At 43.5% G+C, this 20,658-nt stretch overlaps 1 protein-coding gene across 1 annotated transcript in view; it reads right to left on the minus strand.

Moving 5' to 3' along the window:
- LOC115461775 (CD5 antigen-like) overlaps positions 1 to 20,658 on the minus strand; it is a 73,653-nt gene that overhangs the window by 3,511 nt on the left and 49,484 nt on the right. The window contains exon 6 of the mRNA XM_030191820.1: positions 2,408 to 2,731. Coding sequence (XP_030047680.1) covers positions 2,408 to 2,731 — 324 coding nt within the window. The remainder of the gene's footprint in view (positions 1 to 2,407; positions 2,732 to 20,658) is intronic.

Here is a 20,658-nt window from a genome sequence, read left to right on the forward strand (position 1 = left end):
CCAAAAAGCTAAAGAGTATGCAGAAATTAAAAAAATTTTATTAGAAGTATAATGCTTGTTTACATTTGCAAGATTTCTTTATAAACAATATTTTAGTGAAAACTGAGTGTGTGTGTGAGAGAGAGAGTGAGTGTGTGTGAGAGAGAGTGTGTGTGTGTGTGAGAGAGAGAGTGTGTGTGACAGAGAGAGATTGTGTGTGTGAGAGAGAGACAATGTGTTAGAGAGAGAGTGTGTTTGTGAGAGAGATAGAGTGTGTGTGTTTGCGAGAGAGATAGAGTGTGTGTGTGAGACATAGAGACAGAGTGTGTGAGAGTGAGAGTGTGTGTGTTATTGAGAAAGAGAATGTGTGTGTGTGTGAGAGACAGACTTTGTGTGAGTGTGTGAGAGAGAGACACACACAGACAGACTCTGTGTGTGTGAGAGAGAGCGAGAGTGTGTGACAGTGATTGCACTGTCTGTGTGTTTTGTGTCCTTTTCTTTTTTAGATATTATCCTGTTTTTTCTGTTATATATAAATTTATGTGCTGTGCCATCCGCTGGGTACCTGGCGGTTCCGTGTCTGCCCAACGTCAGCTCAGCTTGCCTCCAGCTTTCCCTTCCCTCTTACTGTTCCGCCCTCTGACGTCATTACGTTTTGACGCGAGGGCGGGGCAGTGAGGGGGAACGGAACGCTGGAGGCTGGCTGACGTCATTTGATGTTACGAACCCAGGCAGCCAGACAGCGATGGAACGTTGGAGGTGCAAAATATTATATAGGATGTTGTAAGGATTTGATAGTCCTTATTGAGTAGCAGGTGGCGTTCTGACATCAACACTGCTAGGACTGTCTCGACGCTAAAAAGAGGGCAGAATCCTGATTGTTCAGGGTCTAAGAGCTGAGGTTGGTACATGCAATCTTGGAGTTGACTGGCCATTGTTGCTTCCATAATTTTTGCTAGTGTGGGGGATGTTTGTAACTGGTCAGTAGTTGTTATGGTTTATTTTGTCAAGCTTTTTTCCTTTAAGTAGGGGGCTTCACTATGATCCCCCCCCCCCCTAACTGTCTGGGGCAGGTGCCTTGGCTCAGCATGGCTTCTACTAATGTTTATATGTGTTCTACTATAATTGGTGATGCTGATTTTAGGAGTTCAGCCTTGCATGGGTCGAGAGTGCAAGAATCCTTCGAGAATATTTTTAGAAGATGTATTCAAATTCAGATTAAGTTCACCAGAGGTTTTCCAGAGGAGGGGCAGCTGATTTGTGTGTCTTGTGTGTTCTCCTTCTTTGGTTGGACTGCTTTGGGGATAGATTTCTGCAGTTTCTCTACTTCCACTTGGATGAGCATCCTGTAGATTGTATTTTAAGACTGTTTTGGGATTTGAATGCCAGGCGCATCCTATATATTATTTTTTTTAAGACTGAGCAGAAGATTTCAGAGTATTGTCTACAATGACACCTAAATCTTTTTCTTGGGTACATACTCTTAAGGTGGCCCTAGTATCAGGTAACTATGATTCAGATTATTCTTCCCAATGTGCATCACTTTGCATTTGAACGAACCAAAAGGGGAGATCACGCGATGCTGAGGTAGCAAGCGGGTGTTGCAGACCTGAGCTCCCGAACCACTTGCCTACTATCTACCTCTACACTGCTGCAGTGACCTAGTTTTCTCTCTTTACCTACTGTGCTACTCGTTGGAGTCTCCTGGTATCGGTGAGACATGGTTTCCCTCAGGATCATTTAAAAAATGTCATCCAAACCTCTGAGGAAGGAAGAAGCGCGGACAGAGATTCTGTGAGCCTGAAATTAGTAGGCTTTGCATAGGCAGCTGAAATTGCAGCAGACGTTTATTTTTTGTCTATTAGATTGTAAGCTCTTTGAGCAGGGACTGTCTTTCTTCTATGTTTGTGCAGCGCTGCGTACGCCTTGTAGCGCTATAGAAATGCTAAATAGTAGTAGTAGTAGTCTCTTGTAATCAGAGGTGATATTGTGATGTCATAATGCCTCAGGCCACCAATAAGAGCCAACCTCATCAGTGATGTCACAATGGCTTGATTGTCCTATACTTGGCTCACTTTTATTACATAGCTCTTTGAGCAGGGACTGTCTTTCTTCTATGTTTGTGCAGCGCTGCGTACGCCTTGTAGCGCTATAGAAATGCTAAATAGTAGTAGTTTTATGAACACACCATTTGGCTATTCAGAATACAGACTGGTTGGTTACCCTGAGAACTTGTCTTGGTGCCTTTCCGCTTTCTTTCAGACAAATTCACATGATTATAAAACGCAGTTTTATGAAACTTTTAAACCTGTGAACCTTGCAGGTCCAAACCTCAAAGGGAAACTATGCAGATTACAGGATTTAAAAATCAGGGGGGAAAAAAAGCGGCCTAAATTTCAAAAGAATTGCATCGAGTACTGGTTTTTACCTGAGAATGAACAATCGACTCTTGCCCTTCGTCCAGACTGGCACTGATTCTGCAGCAAGAGCTGAGACCCACAGAGGGAGAGATCCGTCTCTGTACCGGCACAGAAAACATTGTCCAGCCAAACCGGTCTCGAGTCAGCACTCAGAACTTCAGATGCGGCTTTCCAGGCAGGTCCGCACCCAATCTGCTTACAGACCACAGCAGCATCACGTATGTCCCAGCCATGTTCACAGACCGTTCCCCAGGTGTCATTGTGATAAACCTCCACTGTTCCTTCACAGGAATTCATTCCACCCACCAGCCTCAGCTTTGAAACTGTGGAGCCTGAAACAGAGACGGTAAGAAAAATGATTATCTTCTTACACCACCTGCACTACCCCTTGAGTCCTTAAAATACCACCCTGCCATTTCTTTACACTCTTTTGTCTCTAGTGTATGTATTCCTAGGTTTCCTTTTTTTTTTTTGGTCACAGATACTTTATCAGCTGCATTTCTATATTTCTTTGAAATAATTGTGAACATCCTGCATTATGACATGACAAGTTTTATCAAGAAACCTGTTCCTCATGGGCGGAGCTTGCATGCCGAGCAAGATGACTGACTAGTCCGAGCTCCCTTCCCATCTCCAGCCCTTTTCACCGCATAATTGGAGCTGAAATGCGCAAGCACTTGCTTTTATTATTTTATAAACCTGAAACAACTTACTGGATTTGAGAACAATTGGGTAAAATATGAGCTGCTGCCTGTCTCATCTTCCGCCAGGGTCGCTTTACTCATACTACCCCTCTCCTCAAGTCGCTTCACTGGCTCCCTATCCGTTTTCGCATCCTGTTCAAACTTCTTCTACTAACCTATAAATGTACTCACTCTGCTGCTCCCCAGTATCTCTCCACACTCGTCCTTCCCTACACCCCTTCCCGTGCACTCCGCTCCATGGATAAATCCTTCTTCTCTGTTCCCTTCTCCACTACTGCCAACTCCAGACTTCGCGCCTTCTGTCTCGCTGCACCCTACGCCTGGAATAAACTTCCTGAGCCCCTACGTCTTGCCCCATCCTTGGCCACCTTTAAATCTAGACTGAAAGCCCACCTCTTTAACATTGCTTTTGACTCGTAACCACTCGCCTCCACCTACCCTCCTCTCTTCCTTCCCGTTCACATTAATTGATTTGATTTGCTTACTTTATTTTTTGTCTATTAGATTGTAAGCGCTTTGAGCACGGACTGTCTTTCTTCTATGTTTGTGCAGCGCTGCGTACGCCTTGTAGCGCTATAGATATGCTAAATAGTAGTAGTAGTAGTAGCTGTGTCATCCTCCCCATGTGGCTGCTTCTGACCTCCGTTGGCCACAACCCACCACCCACGATCCCTGCGTGGTTCTTCTTATGTCCTCACTTATGTTCCTCCTTTCCTGATGAAGCGGATAGGATCGTGGGGTCTGCGAGATGACAATGTGATCTTTTTTTGGGTGCACTGAGGGAGCTACACTTTAAAGGACCAGTTCCTCAATGGATGCCCCGTTCAAAGCTGTACGGCCATCTCTGGAAGAACGGCAGCTTGAACGAGAGGAAACTTACCTGATGCTGATTTGGCAAGTGTCTTTCCCTTTAATTGTGTTTCTCAATTGTGGTGATTGGTGGTGGGATGTTTTAAAAATGACACCTTTGGCCCCTCTGTACAAAGAAATTTTCTGGCCAATATGGCGTCTCTCCCATGAACCGTTTAAAGCACCCAATGGATCGCTTTAATCCCATCTCTACTGTGCGTTAGCCAGAATTTTTCTTTTTGCGAAGAACCACTGGGCTATTACAATCAGCAGCTTTCTGATTTTTTTTTATGTTAACTGTTCCCTTCTTATATCAGTCCACTTTTAAATTTACAATCTCGAACTCCTCTCTGGTTTGGACTGGTTAATCAAAAGCTGACTGGGAACTATCTTATATTTTCTGATCTTTTTTTTGTTTGTTTGTTTGTTTTACCTTCTATTATCTGAGAGCAATATTTTTTGCTTTTTAAGCTTTCAGCCTTTCTTGCTGTTCCAGAGTAACTTTTTATTTCTACTGATGCTCTATTACTGAACATTTTTGTTTTGTCTTCTATTGTCCCAGGACAATATTGCTCTAATTCAAATTGCTACAGATATTATATTGTTGTGCAGTTCTGATTTAATGTTTACTATATTGGAGCAATACTGCTGCATCTTACCTTTGAACCTGGAATTATTTTTGGTTGTTGAGACATCGACATTGTGACTATGCCATAGTTTGTACTGTTATTTGAATATTTTTACTGCTGTAATTGTCTATTGCTTATGTTTGATCTATTCTTACTGTACACCGCCTTGAGTGAATTCCTTCAAAAAGGCAGTAAATAAATCCTAATAAATAAATAAATATTCAAATGACTTCATAGCGAAGCCCTTATCTTTTAAAGTCAAATCCTAAAGTAAAAATAAATGCTTTGCTATGAAGTCATTTGAATATTGAAAGTTTTACTTATTTAAAAATTAAAAACTAAAATTAACATGTGAAGAATAAAGTTACCTAAATCAGCACTTCCCAAGCTGCAAAGGACTTAAATACAAAACAACTTACGCATCTAGTTTTTCCTACATAACCACACAACTGTGGAACGCATTACCAAAAGCCTTGAAAATGACGTACGATCACCTAAACTTCCGGAAATCACTAAAAACCAACCTGTTTAAAAAGGCTTACCCTACCGATCCAACTTAAACGCCTAATCTCTGCAACACAACCAAACTAAAGCACGTAATGGACATAACACAACTCTTCCGTTCTCCAATTCCCTAATGTGGCTGTGCCACATGAACTTGATCTTACCACAACATCACCCGGTATTTGTTCACACCGGAGCCTGCAAAGGCCTCTCCGGTACTATGTAAGCCACATTGAGCCTACAAATAGGTGGGAAAATGTGGGATTATTATTATTATTACGTTTGTACCCCGCGCTTTCCCACATAATGCATGCTCAATGCGGCTTACATAGTAATTTGAAATACAAAGTTACTAGAATTTTAATAAAACAGTAGTAAAACAATGTAAAGTTGGGCTTAGTAGTGTATGATAAGTTGAGCTAGATAATATATGACTAGGATAAAAGAGGGTAGACAGGATAGGATAGTGTAATTTGGGAGAAAGGGTAAGGAGGGATAAAATTAAGGAGAGATGGAAAGAGAAGGATGGGAGGTTGGTATTTAAGTCAGAACAGAATTGGGAGTGGAGGTTGGCGAGATTAGGTTGGGGCATTTGGGTAGGTTTGCTTAAAGAGATGAGCTTCCAGCATTTTTCTAAAGGGCAAGAAGTCGTTTATTAATCGGATTGGTCTGGGTAGAGCGTTCCAAAGCTGGCTGCCCAAAAAGGAGAAACCGGATGCGTAGTAGGTCTTGTACTTAATTCCTCTACAATTGGGAAGGTGTAGGTTAAGATAAGTTTGTGAAGAATTAGATCTGTTTCTAGCAGGGAGGTTGATCAATTCATTCATGTAGCCAGGGGATTCGCCATGGATGATCTTGTGGGTCATTGTGTTGATCTTAAAGAAATAAATAAATATATTTATTGAGAGTTTTGATGTACTCTCTCATGTCAAAGAACCATATCTTTGTAAGAGAACAGGTGGGGTTCATTCCTGTCCGCAAAGAGGCCACTAGACCACCACAGCTCAGAGGGACCCATCGTCTTCTCAGGGTGCGGGTGGGCAGGGCGGGCATTGCGTTTTTTTTGTTTTGACTTTATTTCTGGCTGAAACTGAGCACTGAATTTTGGCCGCAGAATTGGTTTCAGTCAAAACCAGAACCACTGGTTTTAGTGGCCTCTAGTGTGATTTGAAAATTTGTTCAGCTCACATGTTTTATTGTCCAGAGCAGTTATAAATATGTTAATAAGCACTAGGGACACTTCATGATCCTAACCAGCAGCATATTTAAATCATATTCTGGACAGTATGTTTCCAGTCACCACATAATTCATCCATAAAATTTACTGCCAGAAAATGTGCTCAAGGCTAGTAACACAGCTGAGTTTAAAAATGTATTGGATACATTTCTAGAAGGCAGGTCCATTAACTATATTAGGCTTCAGAAAACTACTTCCAAGTGACCCAGACTGGGCACTATTGGAAACATGAGGCTAGGTTTAATGGACCATTGGTCTGACACAACATGGTATGTCTCGTTTTCTAAGATTAACCTACACTTGTTCACAAAGGAATTATCAAAAATTCATATGGCACATTTTCACAAAATGGCTACTTAACTTTATGAGTGGAAAAGAAGATGGCTGCTGTTTAGGAAAAAACATGCCAGTTTGTTATATCAGCACTGGACCTAAACCAAGTTTCAGTAGTGATACAGACCATCAAGAAACTTCAAACAGCCCAAAATACCGCAGCCAGACTCATATTTGGAAAAACAAAATATGAAAGTGCAAAACCCCTAAGAAAGAAACTACACTGGCTCCCACTTAAAGAACGTATCGCGTTCAAGACCTGCACGATTGTTCATAAAATTATTTACGGAGATGCCCCGACCTACATGCTAGACCTTGTGGACTTGCCACCCAGAAATGCTAAAAGATCGTCACGCACCTTTCTTAACCTACACTTCCCCAGCTGTAAAGGATTAAAATACAAACTAACACACGCGACCAGCTTCTCCTACATGAGTACGCAGTTATGGAATGTACTCCCAACTCACCTGAAAATGATAAATGAATTAATTTCCGCAAATTTCTGAAAACCTCTCTCTTTCACAAGGCCTACCACGAGAATCCATAACTAACTATAACACAACACCTATCCACCTTTATTCAGAATGTAACATAGTAACATAGTAGATGACGGCAGAAAAAAGACCTGCACGGTCCATCCAGTCTGCCCAACAAGACAACTCATGTGTGCTACTTTTTGTGTATACCCTACTTTGATTTGTACCTGTGCTCTTCAGGGCACAGACCGTATAAGTCTGCCCAGCACTATCCCCGCCTCCCAACCACCAGCCCCTCCTCCCAACCACCGGCTCTAGCACAGACCGTATAAATCTGCCCAGCACTATCCCCGCCTCCCACCAGAATGTATCTTTCTATAACTGCTTGACCAGATCCTCTTGTTTTCCTTGACCTCTGTGTAACACCAATTGTATTCTTTACCCTGATATGGCGATGCCATAACAGGTCTTTGTAAGCCACATTGAGCCTGCAAATAGATGGGAAAATGTGGGATACAAATGTATCAAATAAATTTGAAAAAGAGCATTAGAAAAGGTTAAAAGAAGAGCGACCAAAATGATAAAGGTGATAGAACTCCTGTCATATGAGGAAAGGCTAAATAGATTACAGCTTTTCAGCATGGAAAAGAGGGGGGATATGACTGAGGTCTATAAAATCCAAAGTGGTGTAGAACAGGTAAAAGTGAATCGATTTTTCACTCTTTCAAAAAGTACAAAGACCAGGGACACTCAATTACATGAAAACACTTTTAAAACAAATAGGAAATATTTTTCACTCAATGAATAGTTAAGGTCTGCAACTCATTGCCAGAGGATGTGGTAACTAACGGTTGCGGTTAGTGTATGTGGATTTAAAAAAGGTTTGGACAAGTTCCTGGAGGAAAAGTCTATAGTATGTTATTGAGACAGACATGAGGAAGCCACTGTTTGCCCTGGGATTGGTAACACGGAATGTTGCTACTATTTGTGTTTCTGTCCGGTAATTGTGACCTAGATTGGCCACTGTTGGAAGCAGGATACTGGGCTAGATGGACCATTGGTCTGACCCAGTATGGCTATTCTTATGTTATACCGTGTTCCGCCTAGAATTTGTAAGATAGTGCAAAATATAAATGTAGATATAAATAAAAAACTGCGATATACTGCATTACATCTAGGACCAGACAGCTGCCTTTTCCATACCCTTTGAGATCTTCATAACTGTGCATCTCAACTGGAAGTTAAATGTTGCTGTTACAATGTGAGTAGATGAATTTATTGTGGAGGGCTTTTCAAAGATTCTCATAATAATAAGAAGGACAAAAATATAAAACTAAGAAGTTACATGAAGGATAAGAACATAAGAGTAGCCAATGGTCCATCTAGTCCACTATCCTGTGTTTCGAACAGTGGCCAAGCCAGGTCACAAGTACATGGCAGAAACTAAATTGTAGCAACACTCCATGCTACAAATCCCAGGGCAAGCAGTTGCTTCCCATGTCTGCCTCTATAGCAGACTATGGACTTTTCCTCCAGGAATTTGTCCAAACCTTTTTTAAACCCAGATACGGTAACTGCTGTTACTACCTCTTCTGGCAAAGAGTTCCAGAGCTTAACTATTCATTTGAATTAAAAAATATTTCCTCCTATTTGTTTTTAAAGTATTTCCATGTAACTTCCTCGAATGTCCCCAAGTCTTTGTAGTTTTGGAATGAGTAAAAAATCAATTTAAGTGGGAGGAAGTGACGTCAGCGTCGGGGATGGACACATGATTCCGGAGCTCCGCTAGAGCGATGGTGAAAACGGCGAAAAAAACCCCTGAAAATCCGGCCTCCAGATAAGGAACATAGCGGCCAGCACAAGCTTATTGCGACCCGAAAAAAACTAGACGTTTAAATTCACGGCGGAGAAGCGCGACGGAGCAGCGAACTCCGGCAGCATTTCGCACATGACACGCGCCAAAATGGAGGCTGCAGACTCCGAATCGGAGACGGAGGGCCTCATAGAGCAACATGAAAGTGATACGGAGATCACCAAGAAAGAAGTCGCTCGATGGTTTAAGGCCCTGAAAGCGGAGATGTCAGCTGTTCGCAAGACGATCAAGGATGCAGTCACTGACTTACAGAAAGACATGCGGGAAATCGGACATAGAATGGAGCAAGCAGAGGATGAGCTGGAGCACGTGGGAAGCGAAGTACAAGAGTTAAAGTCAGAACTTCACTCCTTGAAAGAGGATAAGGCTAAAATGGAACTGGACCTGGAGGACTTGGAAAATCGCTCACGGCGAAGTAATCTCAGATTTAAAGGTATACCGGATACTGATCAAAATATGGATTGTGCTAAAATCATTAGAGAAATATGTGCTCTTATTCTGGGAGAGAATGGAGAGACTCAGCAGGAACAAGGAGACTCTGCAATCCAGTTTGACAGAGTACATAGAAGCCTGGGGCCCAGGCGGTCCTTTCAACCTCGAGATATAGTCGTCTGCTTTTCAAGTTATACAATCAAGGACATGATTTGGAGAAAAGCAAGAGCTAAGGGAGAGGTCCTCTGGGAAAACCAGAAAATTACGATATTTCAAGATCTGGCATCAGGCACCCTCCAACGGAGAAGAGCATTTAAAGATCTTACTCAATATCTTCAACACTCCAACATTAGATATAGATGGACTTTTCCCTTCGGATTACAATTTACAGTTGGAGGTCAATCTCGGAGGGTCTCACGGTTAGGAGAAGCGTGGACCATATTGAAGGATCTGGGCTGTAAGGATTTGCCACAAGAAGCTTCTGGACCAACCTCTACAATTATGAATCAGTCACGCATGGCATCTACATGGCAGAGAGTGGGATCCAGAAAGGAATCAGGTCCTCGGGGATCTCCAAAGAGGAGTGGGACTTGAGCACATGATCGTGAGAACTGGATGCATATCACACAGTGTTAATTATATAACCAGTTGGTTGAATATGTTTATATTAGGTGACAGTTTCATGTCGCTCCTGAAATGTTGTTAATAAATATGTTTTATGTTGGCTAGCAATAATATTAGGACACGATAAGAGAGAAGGATAACAGTTTATAGCAGTTGGGTTTTTCATATGCAGTCTAATAATAGTCTGCTCTGGCGAGGAGTTACTTCCTCAGAACCATCAGCTGGCAGGTTTTATACCAGCTACTTCAGGGGGGGGGAGGGGAGGGGAAGGGGGGGCCAGGGGCTAAGAGTGGGTACATGGAATGTCAATGGGTTGAATTCCCCATCAAAACGCAGTCTTGTATTTCGAGAGGTGCAACGGCTTCATTGGGACATAGTAATGCTACAGGAAACACATATTAGAAGTGGTGACGCCCATTTGCTCAAACACAAAGCTTTTGCTGATTGTATAGCACATTTTGATAAAAGGGGAGGAAAAGTGGGAGGGCTTGTAATCTATGTTCGGAAGGGTATACCATTTATAATTGATGATATTTATAAAGATGATCTAGGCAGATGCTTGGCGGTAAAGGGACTTATATATGGAAAGCCTGTGACCATTGTGAATGTATATGCTCCGAATGTGGGGCAGGGGGACTTTTTTGATAAGATGACAGAGGAGCTTTCCCAATTCCAACAAGGTCATATGATTTTAGGAGGTGATTTTAATACATATATGTCACCAATGGACCATTCTAGAGGAGGAGGTATTATAAATATGACCCACAGTAAAAAATTGAAACAATTGACCTCACAGTTAGATTTAGTTGAAGTTTGGAGGCTCAGACACCCAGGCCAAAAGACATATACATTTTTTTCTCACTCACAAACTACATATACCAGAATAGATATGATTTGGTGTAGTCGCACACTCTGGGATAGTGTGTTAGATTCTGAGATTGGCCCCATTAGTATTTCAGACCATGCTCCGGTAGAACTTGAACTGAAGGGGTGGAGGGAGGAGGATCGGCTCCTCTTCTGGAGATTAAATGAGTCATTATTGGGGGATCACAGAATTTGTGCAGATATTCGTAAAGTGATCCAGTCTTACTGCACAAGCAATGACACGGGGGAGGTTTCGGATGGGACTCTATGGGATGCACTGAAGGTGGTAGTACGAGGGCATCTCATAAAGTGGGGGGCTCGTAGAAAGCGCGCCAGGGAAGCAGCGGAACTCAATTTGAGATCTAGACTGGTTCATCTGGAAAGACAACATCAGGCGGGGGGTTTGGCACAAGACCTGCAAGAGCTCAGGAGGTGCCGGATGGAACTAGAAAAGTTACAAATAGTGCGGGTGGAATTTATGAGGAAGCTTCTCCAACATAAATTTTATGAATATAGTAATAAGTCAGGGAAAATGCTGGCTAATTGCCTTAAGGCTAGGCAGAGAAATCATACCATTACAAAAATTAAAGGCCCAGGGGATCAGCTATATTACAGGGATGACGAAATTAGAACTCAATTCCTAACTTTTTATAAAGAGCTCTATAAAAGAGAATTAAGGTTAGAAGCTGCTGAGGTTCGACAGAGTTTTGAGGGACTTGGGCTGTCCAAACTGACTAGCGATGAGAGCCGTAAGCTGGAAGCTCCATTTCGTCTTGATGAAATCACAGGAGTCATCAAGAATCTTAAGGGAGGAAAGGCCCCTGGATTGGATGGCTACTCCGCCAAATTTTACAAACTTTTCGCGGGGGAAGTGGGACCTTTGCTGATGAGAGTGGGTAATGCTTGTTTTGATGGTCAGTCATTGCCCAGTAGTATGCATGAGGCAGGAATATCTCTGCTCTTAAAGCCAGGAAGGGACCCGGCTATATGTGGGTCCTATAGACCAATCTCGCTGATCAATTTAGATATAAAAATATTATCTAAAGTATTGGCAGATCGGCTAGGTGCAATTCTACCAAAATTAGTACATACTGACCAATCTGGGTTTGTTAAGGGCCGACAGGTAGCAGATAATGTACGACATACACTGCATGTTATATGGGAGGCCAAGAGACAGGCTATACCAGTCACGTTACTAAGTACAGATGCAGAAAAAGCATTTGATAGGGTGGAATGGCCCTATCTTTGGGAAGTTATGGAACATATGGGAGTTGGGACTGGTCTAATGGGATGGCTTCATAGGTTATATGAAAGGCCAATAGCTCGATTAAAAATCAATGGTGGGTACACGTCGACATTTCAGATAGAACGTGGAACTCGCCAGGGCTGCCCATTGTCTCCGCTGCTTTTTGCGCTCTATATAGAGCCGTTAGCGCAGAAGATTCGAGAATCTGTGGATGTAGAAGGGATAGTAATCGGGACTGTAGAACACAAATTAGCATTATTTGCGGACGACGTGTTATTTTTTGTGGGAAGCCCTGTATTGACCCTTCCAAATCTGATGGTAGCTTTAGCAGAGTATGGACGCATGTCAGGCTTTAAGATCAATTATGACAAATTGGAGCTGTTGGGGGTTTCCATCACACAGGCCTGTATGCAAGAGCTCATGCGAACATACCCATTTCGTGTGCGGCAAGATAAGATTAAATATCTGGGGGTCAGGATACCTATAGAGATTTCACAATTATTTAACTTGAACTATACACCACTTTTTCAACAGGTGCGAACAGACATGGAAGCGTGGACGGGGAAATGGCTGTCGTGGTGGGGGCGCATAACAGTTGTTCGAATGAATATTTTACCTCAAGTGCTATTCTTCTTTCAGACATTACCAATATTGGTATCTAAGGGGGAGTTGGAGAAATTGCAGAGAGCTCTTTTGAGATTTATTTGGGAGGGCAAAGCGCCTAGGCAAAGCAGAAAGTTGTTATGGAAGTCAGTGGATTTGTGGGGACGAGGGGTTCCAAACCTCAAATGGTATTACTGGGCTGCTCAATTAAAGTTCATCTCCGCATGGAGCCAAGACAGGCTTTCAGTGGTGGCCCAACTTGATCAATCTATGGTGCCGAACCATTGCTTAAAAGCAATACTCTGGGCCTCCTTCCCACGTAGGACATACACAACATTGACTTTCAACCCATTCGTGCAACACCTCTTAATATTGTGGGCAGTGGTTAGAAGTAAATTGTGGCGGTCCAGGCTTACTTCATCTTATGCACACATTGGGGGGGAACCAGGGTTTCAGATAGGGATGGGTCATCCGGTGGCGAGGAGATGGGTAGAGAAGGGGATAATCTGTTTTAGAGATTTACTGGATGATGGACAAATAGTTCCCTTTGCAGAGCTTAAAGAGCAAAATGGGATTTTAGACACTGAACAATTCTTCTACATACAAGTTAAACATTATATACAAACACAAGGGTGGTTGAAGGCGGACCCGGAGGAGTATGAGGGACTGGAGAACTTGTGGGGCTCCTTGGGGAAAATGAAAGGTACTATCTCTATATTGTATAGATTTTTAAGGGGTAGGACCTTTGAGAAATGTCCTTATATGCTTCAGTGGGAACGGGATTTGCAGAGGGAATTTACAGCACACGAGTGGAAGGTGATTCTGGTAGAAGTTACTAAGTGCCTCAACCTGTGTGCTGATAAAGGAAAATGCTTTTAAAATCTTGTCACGATGGTATTATACCCCACACAGATTGCATGTTATGTTTCCAGGGACTTCACAATGGTGTTGGAGATGTGGAGACGAGGAGGGGACATATCTACATATCTGGTGGTCCTGTGCCAAAATACAGGTCTTCTGGGGAAATGTTGCTACAAAAATAGCAGCCCACACGGGGAAGCCATTCCCGTGTGAACCTCAATGGTGTTTGCTTGGATTGGGTAATAGATGTGGAGCTAAATGGCAGAGCCGGTTTAAAAGAATGTGTTTAGCAGCAGCAAAAACTGTCATAGCAAGGCATTGGAAGCAATTAGAGGCACCCTCGGAAGAGGACTGGCTCTTGAAGCTATCTTTGATCGGTGAAATGGAGAAACTTACGGACAAGAGATTGGGACGTTATAATGAATCCTCAGAGTTATGGACTCAATAGCGGAATTTAACTCACATGACATAAAAACTTAAATGTATAATTTGCTTGGGGGGGGAGGGGTGGGGAGAGGGATGGGGAGGGGAATATTTTGGATTGTGTCAGTGATTGACTGTTTGATAAGCAATATATTTGTTAATATACAAAATCAATAAATATATACAAATTAAAAAAAAAAAATCAATTTAAATCTACTTGTTCTACACCACTAAGGATTTTGTAGACCTCAATCATATCACCCCTCATCTGTCTCTTTTCCAAGCTGAAGAGCCCTAACCTCTTTAGCCCTTCCTCATACGATAAGTGTAATAGTTTTGAAACTCTGTGTTTATACTGCCTCTGCTGCTACTGTCCCCTGGAATTAAGGGCCAGATTCAGTAAATGGGGCCCAAAATTAGTTGTCGTTAATATCTGCACTAAGCTCCACTAAGGGAGTGGAGGAGTAGCCTAGTGGTTAGTGCAGCAGACTTTGATCCTGGGGAACTGGGTTTGATTCCCACTTAACCCTCCATTGCCCCTGGTACAAAATAAGTACCTGAATATATGTAAACTGCTTTGAATGTAGTTGCAAAAACCTCAGAAAGGTGGTATATCAAGTCCCAGTTCCTTTTCCCTATTTGTAGATTCTACATGGAATGTTGCTACTATTCAGATTCTGTTGCTACTATTTGAGATTCTATATGGAATATTGCTATTCCACTAGCAACATTCCATGTAGAAGCCTGCCCTTGCAGATCAGCAACGCGGCCGCACAGGCTTCTGTTTCTGTGAGTCTGACGTCCTGCACAGAAGCCTGCGTGGCCACATTGCTGATCTGCAAGGGCAGGCTTCTACATGGAAAGTTGCTAGTGAAGGAGTGGTTGCCTAGTGGTTAGTGCAGCGGACTTTGACCCTGGGGAACTGAGTTCAATTCCCACTGCAGCTCTTGGTGACTGTGGGCAAGTCACTTAACCCTCCATTACCCCAGGTACAAAATAAGTACCTGTATATATGTAAACCGCTTTGAATGTAGTTAAGTCCCATTTCCCTTTCCCCTTTCCCTTCTATACAGGCTGGTTACCACTAAGCAACTTTTACAAAATAGTGCTTAGCACAGATTTCAACGTCTAATTTTGGGTGCAAGGACTCAGGTCTGCTGAAACCTGGTGCAAATCCCGGTACCCTACTGATAGCAGCTACATGTTCAAATCCAAGTATTCTAGAACATTGGACCTAATTTCTCGGAACACCCCTGGCCTACCCATGCCCTTCTATGGCCATGCCCCCTTTTGAGTTGCATGCTATGAAATTTAGGCCAGCATGATATATGATAGGGTGTGGGGCAGATGCGGTGTAGGGGCCCTTTAACTAAGTATAGGCGTGTGTATTAGGCGCGCACTGGGCCAGTTTTTACCGCGTCTGCAAAAAAAGGTTTTTTTTTTTTTTTTTAATGTGACGAGAAAAGGGCATGCAGTAAAACTGAAACCAGAGTGTGTCTAAAACCGGCCTAAGCCCGTAACGCCACCCATTGATCAAGCAGTAAGGGCTCACGCGCTTCATGCGTGGTAACTGGTCGGCGCGCGCCAACCGCCAGTTACCGCTGGAAATGGCACACGTGGGAGGAAATAAATAAATAATTGATCCAGGCATTATGGGCACATTCCAAATCTGAAATTACTGCCAGGGGGGCACGCTGGCCTCAGGGGGAGGAATGCTGGCTTCGGCCTAACCCCTGGTAAGCCTTTCCTCAGCTGAGAGGTGCCCACCTCTACCACCGGCTGCCTTTCAGGTGCTGTGGAGGACTTGCAGCTCATCTGCATATCCTTACAGCCTTCTCCGGGGTGACACCCAGGTCCACTCCGATCCACTCAGAGCCTCCGCTCTAGGTGCCGCGCGCCAATCTTTTTCCAGTTGCTAAAGTACCTTAATCGTTTATGGCCCCTATTCACATTCTCTTCCTAGCTCTGTCCCTTCCTAATCTTTTCCCTCACCCCCTACCTCTCTCCGCTACAGGAACTCACTTCCCATCCATTGACATCATCACCTCACCTTCTCTCCTACCCTCTTCCTCCCTCTTGGCTTTTAATCTCCGTCTCTTTCTTCCCTCCATTTTGCCTTCCCCATTCCACCTAAATACCTCTCGCCTTCGACGCCTTCGTGGCCACACCTCTCCTACTCTCCTCCGCTCTCTTTTACTCCTTTTCTTACTCTCAGCTGGTGACATCAATCCGAATCCTGGCCCTCCTCACCAACTATTATCCAAACTCTACAGATCTCACCGTGACCTCTCTAACCTCATCTCTATTCCTCTACTCCCCTCCTCTTCTCTGCCCTTCTCTTGCGCCCTATGGAATGCCCGCTCTATCTGTAACAAACTCCCCTATATCCAGGACCTCTTTATCTCGCGTCACCTCCATCTGCTCGCCATAACAGAAACCTGGCTCTGCCCTGATGACTCTGCTTCAGTCGCAGCCCTGTGCCATGGCGGTTATCTATTTTCACATACTCCTCGCCCTGCTGGCCGTGGGGGCGGTGTTGGACTACTTCTCTCTCCCTCCTCCAGATTTCAACCCCTTCTTCCACCTCAATCTCACTGTTTTTCCTCCTTTGAAGTCCACTCTATCCGCCTTTTCTCTCCTCTGCCTCTTTGAATAGCAGTCATTTATCGTCCCCCTGATAAGTCCCTTTCATCCTTTCTCAGTGACTTTGACGCCTGGCTTGCCTTCTTCCATGATCCTTCCTCCCCCTCTCTCATCCTTGGTGACTTTAATATTCCTGCTAATGATCCTTCCAACTCTTATATTTCCAAGTTACTCGCTTTAACGTCGTCCTTTAATCTCCAACTATGCTCCACCTCCCCCACTCATCAAAATGGTCACTGTCTTGATTTCATCTTCTCCTCCAACTGTTCACCTTCTAGTTTCCTTGCCTCTGATCATCCCTCCTCTGATCACCATCTTATAACTTTCACACTTAAATCTCCTCCCTCCCAGTCCCGTCCTATCCTATCTAATTTATCTAGGAATCTTTACGATATTGACCCTTCATCTCTATCCTCCCATGTTTCAAACCTCCTCTCTACTGTGGCACCATCCACGTCTGTCAACGAGGCTGTTTCTTCTTACAACAATACTCTATCCTCTGCCTTAGACACTCTTGCACCTTTGATGACCCGCCCTGTAAGGCGTACAAAACCCCAACCTTGGCTGACTTCTAATATCCGCTACCTACGTTCCTGTACCCGCTCCGTCGAATGCCTCTGGCGGAAATCTCGGGCCCTTGCTGATTTCTTACACTTTAAGTTCATGCTGACCTCCTTCCAATCTGCTCTTTTACGTGCCAAACAGGATTATTATATCCAACTGACCAACTCTCTTGGCTCTAATCCTCGACTTCTCTTCAGCACATTGAACTCTCTCCTCAAGGTGCCCCCTCCCCCAACTCCCCCTTCATTATCTCCTCAGACCCTTGCTGAATTCTTTCACAACAAGGTTCAAAAGATAAACCTTGCTTTCTCTACCTCACCACCTCTCCCTCCACTAGTCCGTTCCCCTCTCTCTCCTTCCCCTCATTCCCTTTCCTCCTTTCCTGAAGTTACTATTGAGGAAACTACACTTCTCCTTTCTTCCTCAAAATGTACCACCTGTTCCTCTGATCCCATTCCCACCCACCTTCTTAATGCCATCTCTCCTACTCTTATTCCTTTTATCTGTCACATTCTCAACCTCTCACTTTCCACTGCGACTGTCCCTGCTGCCTTTAAACATGCTGTGGTCACACCTCTCCTTAAAAAGTCTTCACTCGACCCTACTTGTCCCTCTAATTACCGACCCATCTCCCTCCTTCCTTTTCTCTCCAAATTACTTGAGCGTGCTGTTCACCGCCACTGCCTTGATTTTCTCTCCTCACATGCTATTCTTGACCCACTACAATCTGGTTTTCGCCCTCCACTCAACCGAAACTGCGCTTACTAAAGTCTCCAATGACCTATTACTGGCTAAATCCAGAGGTCAATATTCCATCCTCATTCTTCTTGATCTTTCCGCTGCTTTTGACACTGTCGATCACAGCATACTTCTCGATACCCTGTCCTCACTTGGATTCCAGGGCTCTGTCCTTTCTTGGTTCTCTTCCTACCTCTCCCTCCGCACCTTTAGTGTTCACTCTGGTGGATCCTCTTCTACTTCTATCCCTCTGCCTGTCGGCGTACCTCAGGGTTCTGTTCTTGGTCCCCTCCTCTTTTCTATCTACACTTCTTCCCTTGGCTCATTAATCTCATCCCATGGCTTTTCCTACCATCTCTATGCTGATGACTCCCAAATCTACCTTTCTACCCCTGATATCTCACCTTGCATCCAAACCAAAGTTTCAGCGTGCTTGTCTGACATTGCTGTCTGGATGTCTCAACGCCACCTGAAATTAAATATGACCAAAACCGAGCTTCTCATTTTCCCCCCCAAACCCAACTCCCCGCTCCCCCCGTTTTCTATTTCTGTTGATGGCTCTCTCATTCTCCCTGTCTCCTCAGCTCGAAACCTTGGGGTCATCTTTGACTCTTCTCTCTCCTTCTCTGCTCATATCCAGCAGATTGCCAAGACCTGTCGTTTCTTTCTTTACAACATCCGTAAAATCCGCCCCTTTCTTTCCGAGCACTCTACCAAAAACCCTCATCCACACCCTTGTCACCTCTCGTTTAGACTACTGCAATCTGCTTCTTGCTGGCCTCCCACTTAGTCACCTCTCCCCTCTCCAGTCGGTTCAAAACTCTGTTGCCCGTCTCATCTTCCGCCAAGGTCGCTTTACTCATACTACCCCTCTCCTCAAGACCCTTCACTGGCTCCCTATCCGTTTTCGCATCATGTTCAAACTTCTTCTACTAACCTATAAATGTATTCACTCTGCTGCTCCCCAGTATCTCTCCACACTCGTCCTTCCCTACACCCCTTCCCGTGCACTCCGCTCCATGGATAAATCCTTCTTATCTGTTCCCTTCTCCACTACTGCCAACTCCAGACTTCGCGCCTTCTGTCTCGCTGCACCCTACGCCTGGAATAAACTTCCTGAGCCCCTACGTCTTGCCCCATCCTTGGCCACCTTTAAATCTAGACTGAAAGCCCACCTCTTTAACATTGCTTTTGACTCGTAACCACTTGTAACCACTCGCCTCCACCTACCCTCCTCTCTTCCTTCCCGTTCACATTAATTGATTTGATTTGCTTACTTTATTTATTTTTTGTCAATTAGATTGTAAGCTCTTTGAGCAGGGACTGTCTTTCTTCTATGTTTGTGCAGCGCTGCGTATGCCTTGTAGCGCTATAGAAATGCTAAATAGTAGTAGTAGTAGTAGTAGTAATTTGCGCACATGCTGCACGCGCGTAGAGCCTACCAAGGCTTGTTTATTTATTTGTTTGTTTATTTGTTACATTTGTATCCCACATTTTCCCAGCTATTTTTAGGCTCAATGTGGCTTACATCGTGCCGGAGAGCTGTGTGCAGACTCCAGAGTAAACAAATACAAGGTGTTGTTGTGGTAGGATGAAGGTTCGTGTGGTAGGGCCACATAAAGGAATCGTGCAATGGAAGAGTCGTGTAATGTCTATTATAAACTTTAGTGTCGTTGTGTTGCAGAGATCAGGCATTTATGTTGGATCGGTAGGGTATGCCTTTTTAAACAGGTTAGTTTTTAGTGTTTTTCTGAAGCGTAAGTGGTCATACGTAGTTTTCAAGGCTTTTGGTAGTGCGTTCCACAGTTGTGTGCTAATGTAGGAAAAACTGGACGCGTAAGTTGATTTGTATTTGAGTCCTTTGCAGCTTGGGTAGTGGAGAGTTAGGTACGTTCGTGTTGATTCGGATGCGTTTCTGTTTGGTAGGTCGATCAAGTCTGTTGTGTATCCCGGTGCTTCACCATAGATAATTTTGTGAACATAGTGCAGAGTTTGAAGGCGATGCGTTCTTTGATTGGGAGCCAGTGCAGTTTTTGGTGTAGGGGTTTTGCACTTTCAAATCGGGTTTTTCCGAAGATGAGTCTTGCTGCCGTGTTTTGTGTGGTCTGAAGTTTCTTTAAGGTTTGTTCTTTGCATCCCATTTAGTATAAGGGCCCCTAAGTGTTAACTCCAACAATTGTTAGCACATAATCTGCTAATTATTTTATGCACGTGTAACTCCTAATTACTGCCAAGTGCCAATTACCTCCAACAATTAATTGTATATTCCTAATCTATTAGTTTATCCATACATAAAAATCTAATTACTGCCAATTAACTCCAATAATTAATAGATGCACCTAATCTACTTATGAGTTTGTCTATGCATAATATCTCCTAATTACTGCTAATTACCTCCAACAATTAATAAATGCATCTAATCTACTAATTAGTGTATGCATTCATCAGGGCGACCTACTTAGAATCTGGGGTTAAGTGTATATGCTTCAGAGCATGTCCCGCAGTGTGGCCTGCTTTATTGGCAAAATCTTAATCCTAATAGGGGATATATATATATAATAGGAGGTACCTAAAACATTAACAACAAACTTCTATATAAATTACAAAATCTTTATTAGTGAAAACAAACCAGTGCATTAAAAGAATTACCAAATAG

This window comes from Microcaecilia unicolor, chromosome 2 (assembly GCF_901765095.1).
Source record: "Microcaecilia unicolor chromosome 2, aMicUni1.1, whole genome shotgun sequence".
Classification (NCBI taxonomy): Eukaryota; Metazoa; Chordata; class Amphibia; order Gymnophiona; family Siphonopidae; genus Microcaecilia; species Microcaecilia unicolor.